Source organism: Notamacropus eugenii, chromosome 1, assembly GCF_028372415.1.
Source record: "Notamacropus eugenii isolate mMacEug1 chromosome 1, mMacEug1.pri_v2, whole genome shotgun sequence".
NCBI classification, from domain to species: domain Eukaryota; kingdom Metazoa; phylum Chordata; class Mammalia; order Diprotodontia; family Macropodidae; genus Notamacropus; species Notamacropus eugenii.
Window position 1 is genome coordinate 380,138,810 of NC_092872.1, and position 6,870 is coordinate 380,145,679.

Consider the following 6,870-nt stretch of genomic DNA (forward strand, 5'->3'; position numbering starts at 1 on the left):
TAGGGTATGTGTGGAAGTTTTTAGTGAAAGTTTTCTTCATGTTAAATTCTCATAGTCCTACCTGTCAAAACTCAAGATGCTTAAACTTAAAATAAGTTTTATCTTTTTAAAAATATCACAAAATCCTCTATTCCTTCCCCTATTCCCTTTCAGAAAGTCATCCCATATGACAGATGTTATAAAACAAATAATAAAGGGAGAAAAAGAATAACTGATGAACTCATTGAAAAGGTCTAAAAATTTTTTTAATTTATTGCAACTGGAGACCTCTCTACCTCTACAAAAGAATGGAATGGGATGTCGTCTTCTATCTCTTCTTAAAACTATGCTTGCTTGTTCTTCGTAATTCACAAGATTCATGTTTACGATTCTTGATTTTTTTTTTTTTACATTGTCATTATATATATTTTCTTGGCACTGCTTAATTCTCTGTGCATTCTCTATGTAAATCCTTCCATACTTTTCTGTATTCATCATATTTGTCATTTCTTAACCACACAGTGATATTCCATTATATTCATATACCACAGTTTATTCAGCCATTTCCCAATTGGTGGGCATTTGCTTTGTTTTTAATTCTTTGCTATTACCAAAAAATGCTATCCTTCCATACTTTTCTGTATTCATCATATTTGTCATTTCTTAACCACACAGTGATATTCCATTATATTCATATACCACAGTTTATTCAGCCATTTCCCAATTGGTGGGCATTTGCTTTGTTTTTAATTCTTTGCTATTACCAAAAAATGCTGAAAGTGCTGCTATAAATATTTGATCTATCTTTGAACTTGTTAACAATGGCTTCTGTGGAGTATAAGGCTGGTATTGAAATCTCAGGGCATAGACATTTTAGTTGCTTTATTTGTATAATTTCAAATTGCTTCTGAACATGGTTGTTCTGATTCACAGCTCCACTGACAAGAAACTAATTGTGCCTATCTTTCTATAGCTCCCATAACATTGACTATTCCTAAATTTTGTCGTTTTTGCCACCTTTCAAGATGTGAGGTAATAAGGTATGAATATCCATAGTATATGAAAAATGTTACCTCATGAGTGTTTAAATTTTTTTTTTTATAAGTTCACCACAGGCTTATAACCCATACATCCTTCACCCCTTTTAACTTCATGTGATAGATTGTCATTGTACTCTTGACTATAATATTCTCCCTCTCCTCCTGCATTTTGCCTGTTTGGTACTCAATACCCATAGCTGTTCTACTTACTCCTTCAAATCAGCCAATTAAAAATTCAACCTCTGGGCTCTTTTCCTTTGGTGGAGGAATATAGTTATCACCTCCGCTACTCCCTCTTTTTTCTGCTTCTCCCTAAACTTATGTGGCACATCAGCAGTCATGTTTTGGTTGAGTGTCTTTTCTGTATTTTCTCCCTGCCTCCCCTCTTCCTGCCCTCCCTTTTGTATTTTGACTAGCTCAAAGTATTGGAAGCTGATTTATCTGAGTTCTAGAATGATTCCTTTTTTCTCTAGGGAAATGTTCCATTTTGTGCTTTGTTACTTTTAACGAAACAATAATTCTGTCTTAAAGCAGATAACATCATGGCCACTGTCATTTTAAGGATTGCTTAGGAAGTATTATCTATGTTTGGGACTCTATCCAGGTATTAAGGCAAACCTTAAAGCAGAAAAACACTCTTGAAAGCTGGAGTGTGGGTGGGTATATAAACTTGTTACATTGGGAATATCTGCAAGGATAGTCTCTGCTTCTAAGAAACGAAAACTATAAAGTTGTATATTGTGACTGATCTTTCTTTGTTTACATTTCTTTTAGACATTTTCCTGGGCATCTGTGACTAGTAAGAACCTTCCACCTAGTGGAGCTGTTCCAGTGTCTGGGATACCACCCCATGTTGTTAAAGTACCAGCTTCACAGGTGAGGTTCTAATATGAAATTTGGATGGACGTACTCTTAGTTCTCTAGGGTAGAAGAAGAAAATGATTCAAAGATTTGTAATAGATAGCTTACATTATTTAGGAATCCTAACATGGTGAGATTTGTGTATTTATATACAAATTAAATTGTTTTTAATCCAGCCTCGCCCAGAATCAAAACCGGAATCTCAGACACCACCACAGAGGCCCCAGAGGGACCAGAGAGTGAGGGAACAACGGACTAATATCCCACCCCAAAGGGGACCCAGACCAAGTAAGAGGACTGTAGGAAGTATAATTTGTCTTAGCAGTTTTGATTTTTGTGTTTCAGACTAGATGCTAAGTGAGTCTTTTGTTCTCTAGTTGTTAATAATAGTTGGCTGGAGCCTTTAGTGATATGTGATATGAGAGCTATTGCAATCAGTACAAACTTTTATTGATTTTTTTTTTTAATATGACAAAACATTTTGTTTCTTTTCAAGTTCGTGAAGGTGGTGAACAGGGTGATATGGATACAAGGAGAATTGTGAGATATCCCGACAGTCATCAGCTTTTTGTTGGAAATCTTCCACACGATGTGGACAAAGCAGAACTAAAAGATTTTTTCCAAAGTAGGTTACTGAATTGTTGGGACTTGGGTTGAAAGTATAAGTTCTCTTGGTATAACAACAGGCCTAACAAATGACCGAAGGTTTCTGTGTTTCGTTCAAAGGTTACGGGAATGTTGTGGAACTTCGAATTAATAGTGGTGGGAAGCTACCAAATTTTGGTTTTGTTGTGTTTGATGACCCAGAACCAGTTCAGAAGATCCTTGGCAGCCGGGTAAGAATATTTCATATATATAATATTGTGCTCATAAGTAATGAAGGCATATTAGTAGTGATAGTTTATGTGTTTTTAAATATTTCATGGCTCTCATTTTATGACATTGATTTTTCTTGTTAGATTTGACCAAGTGATTGCTGAATTCCATTTTGGTCTCTTTAATACATTTTTACATGAAAAAAGCATTAAAATATTAAGATGTACGTAAAACTACACAAATCAACCTTTACCCTATTTTGCAAACAGTGACTATATATGCTTAATAATTTTGTATAGGTAAAACCCAAGATGTTCAGAAATACTACTACATTCATTCCAAAATCTTGTCTTGTTGCCTAGTACAGTTATTGTGCGTATAACAAATAATTATAATAGATATAATGTGGAAATAAAGAAGGTAGGTACAAGGTGTTGTAGTAGGTGAGAGGAAGGAAAGACTATCGATTCATTGTTTGAATAAATTACTGGAGTAACACCCCCAATTTTTGTGTAGAGATGAGTTCCTTACAGAAAGACTCTTCTCTGCAGCAACCTAGTACTTTCATTAGGAAGATTAATTTGGTGTTAGGAGAAAATAACTATTTCTATCACATTGTTTTGTTATTTGTTTTTCTATACACATTAAAATTTCATAGAAAACCTATCTACAAAACATGTTTTTTTAGGAGATTATATTGTGTATACTTTTTTAGTAATAGCTTCAGCAACCAATAGAAAAATGAAGCAAAATTTGATGAAGCTGATTCAAAATTTGGTATTATTAGCCACTTTCTATTTCTGCTTTTTAGCAAAATGGTAAATAATGGAGGTTTTGGTCTGGGAACTTGTAGTACTTCAAAATAGTAAAACCTACTACAATGGCCTGGCTCAGGAGGAGTTAGAAAAGTTAAATTCCTTGTTTTTCCTCCTTAGTCTCTATAAAATGCTAGGCATGAATAAGCATCACCCTCATGAGCACTGGAAAAAATTGGACTAAAGAATATGGTAACCTTCCCTTTATAAAATGCCATTAACTAGTAAATAAATTTTTCTCCTTTGGCTAGCTGTCTTTCTATTCAACGTTCCCTCAATGTGTAGTTAGAGCAGTATTTAAAGTACTTCAATGTAACTGTTGGCTGTGTTAGACTTGATGGTATCTGAGTTAGAGGGTTTATGTAGTCCAGCATTGGTTTTACCTGTGAGTAGGGATATGGTAATGTCCCTCATCATCCATAGCTTAATGGCAGAACCAATTGACCCTCCCTTGGTCTCCCACCTACATTGTCTAAAGTTAGGTCATATGTTAGTATGAACATTATGGTTTTAAAATACGTTGCTTTTCAGCAAAGCTTAATACTTCTTTTTCCCTTCTAGTCATTAAAACTCTTAATTTTAGAACCAATCTATTTGTCTTATTTTCTCTTGTGAGGACAGACAGATTCTAGGAGCATCCTGACCAACCATCAAGTTAAAACACAATTCCTTCCTCTTTGTTGCTTTATGTAGTTTACATTCTTCTTGGTTAGAAAATGAAGAAGCCATCCATAATTCCCTTCCCCATTTGTAAAGGTTCTTTCCTCCCTCTATGTACTTTATGTACATGTACTTGTCTTATTTTCGATGATTTAATCCATTTTTTTCTAAGCTTTAATGTAAAGTATTTGGTCTCTGTGTCCTGGCAGTACAGCAATAGTGTCTTCTGATCTGGTACCCAGCACAATGCTTTGTCCACATAGGTAGCAAGCACTTGATAAATGGTTTCTGAAGAGTAATAGAATCCTGGAATTGGGAAGGACTTTAAAGGTGATATAAGCCTGAATCTCCTCTAAAAGACCTTGTATCAAAGCATGGTACCCCTCAAGATAACCCATTCATTTGGTTAGCTTTAAGTATTAGAAATTTCTCTGTGTCCCTCTCCTTTTGGGTCTCTCAGTTTTATCTATTAAATGATTGAATGAATCAGATCTATTTTAACTTTTTTCTTCCCATTTGTGTGTTAAAACAAATTATTGTTTTAACAATAGCCTTTCAGAAACTTATCTTTTCTCATCCTTAATAGCTCAATGTTTGTTCTTTTATTACATCACTCCAAACTCTTAATATACTTTATAGTTAGAGAGTACCCTACCTTTTGTGGCAGCTTGTGGCGGGGAATAGATGTATCCTGAGGCCATTTTTAGCTATTATATGAGATAAAGGCTGTTAAAGGCTAGCCTAGGAACTGAACTAAAGTGCTTTGAAAATCACAAAGTTTTATGTAAAGGTCAAGTATCATTCGTTGTTCTTAGCCCACTTGCTTTTGCTTTTATGTTCTGAATTCCAAACAGCTCATAAGTGAATTTTTAGAACATGTTGCATTTTTGTCCAACTTACATGTTCAGTATTTGGTGGCATTCAGGAATGGTAATTTTAGAAATCTTTAACTTTTACAGCCCATCATGTTTAGAGGTGAGGTGCGTTTGAATGTTGAGGAAAAGAAGACACGAGCAGCCAGAGAAGGTGATCGTCGAGATAACAGACCCCGTGGACCAGGAGGCCCACGAAGTGGGCTAGGTGGTGGAATAAGAGGGCCTCCCCGTGGAGGAATGTCCCAGAAACCAGGATTTGGAGCTGGAAGGGGAATTGGTCAACGTCAATGAATTCGGCACACAGATCTTCATGTGATGGCACAAACCTTTGCTCCTGCAGCGTTGTGAATTTCAGCCTTGGATATCTTGGAATGTGACCCTAGCCTGTTATATAGACTGCCTACGTTTGATACAATTTCAGACCCTTTTTTGTTTGTGTTAATGGTTTTTTTGTGTGTGCTGTTTTCATTCCCCACAGCCCCTTTAAGTCCTTGTCCCCAATTCCAGTTTTGTGGAACAATATTTTAGGAAAAGTTGCTTTTAAAAGAAGAAAAACTGAAATTCCTTGCTCACCTCAAATATACGGACTAGATTTTTTTTCTTTTTTCTTTTTTTTTAACAACAGCGGTTTTATCCCAAAGGATTGTATCTTTTGCTTATAACTGATATTGGAATAATTTTCCTTTTCCACGTGTTCCAAGAATCGGTCAGAAACCCAGGATTTGGCAAACATTTTGAGGGCAGGAAAAACCCCAGTTGTTTATTGAGGGCCATGACTACTCTCTGGTTTGGAGTTGTTGCCACTGGAAAAATTGACAGTCACACTTTTCTCTGTGGCATGGTTAAAAAACGGAATAAAGGGTATTCATAGAACTTTTTGCTTTTGATACATGATCACATAAAAATGAATTCTAAACTACTGTTTTTACAACTTGGAATTTTGGATTGTGGGATAGGTTTTAAATGTGTAGAATTCAACTTTTAAAACGCTTTTCCTGAATTTGTGGAAAAAATTTTTTATTGAAGTAGGGAGTTTTTTCATGTTTTAGTTTGTATTTGTAAAAAAACAAAACAAAACAAAAAAACAGCAAAATTGTTGTGCCTTCTATTTATCTCTCATTCCAGTCTTGGCAAATTGTTTTAAAATAAATAAAAAATAAAAACATCTAGATTTGCTTTATCAGGTTCAGAGTATGTGGGAATTTTTCCCTGAAATGTTTGCTAGATTCTTTTCATCTTAAGCATCATCATATTATATTATTTTATTAAGTGTTCATATTTAACTACCTGGTTCTTAAACGTACACACAAGATGAATTTAAACTGGAATGCTTTTGAGGCACTCTTGATTGGAAGAGAAACTATTGTTTTAGGTCTACACCTAAAATTAGTCATCTTACCAGTTAGTCATGATCAATATCTTGTCCACAATCACAGCATGTCAGAAGAAATTTGAAACCCTTATGCTGAAGTTCTGACTAGATATTACAGAAATTCATAGCTGCCTGATAAATTTGTGTTTTCCAGTTATTCTTTTCTTAGTGAATAGGTCTTATTTTTAAAGTATGAACAGTTTTTTAAAAGAAGTTTTATAGTATGAAAGGTTTATGTAAAGGTAAGAACAAATTAAGTGTAGTGTGTATTGTGATATGGTTGGTGCTGGAATTTCATTTAGATGCTTATGATATCGAGCCTTGTTTTCTCTCTGTTATTTATCCATAGAGCAAAGCTCTTTTCAAAAATCCTAAATACTTTTTAGGGGATCTTTGTTTTTTGTCTACGTTTCTGGTTTTGTTCTACCTTGGAAGGGGATTGGGAAAGTTCA

The 6,870-nt window shown here is 34.8% G+C and overlaps 1 protein-coding gene across 2 annotated transcripts in view; it reads left to right on the plus strand.

Moving 5' to 3' along the window:
- G3BP1 (G3BP stress granule assembly factor 1) overlaps positions 1 to 6,229 on the plus strand; it is a 34,829-nt gene extending 28,600 nt beyond the window's left edge. The window contains exons 8-12 of one of the 2 annotated variants that reach the window (XM_072630774.1): positions 1,794 to 1,895; positions 2,057 to 2,168; positions 2,377 to 2,505; positions 2,586 to 2,716; positions 5,131 to 6,229. In XM_072630774.1, the coding sequence (XP_072486875.1) occupies positions 1,794 to 1,895; positions 2,057 to 2,168; positions 2,377 to 2,505; positions 2,586 to 2,716; positions 5,131 to 5,337 (681 nt within the window). In that variant the 3' untranslated portion in view covers positions 5,338 to 6,229. The remainder of the gene's footprint in view (positions 1 to 1,793; positions 1,896 to 2,056; positions 2,169 to 2,376; positions 2,506 to 2,585; positions 2,717 to 5,130) is intronic. The other variant, XM_072630775.1, reaches the window with a different exon arrangement.
- Positions 6,230 to 6,870: the final 641 nt, after the last annotated feature.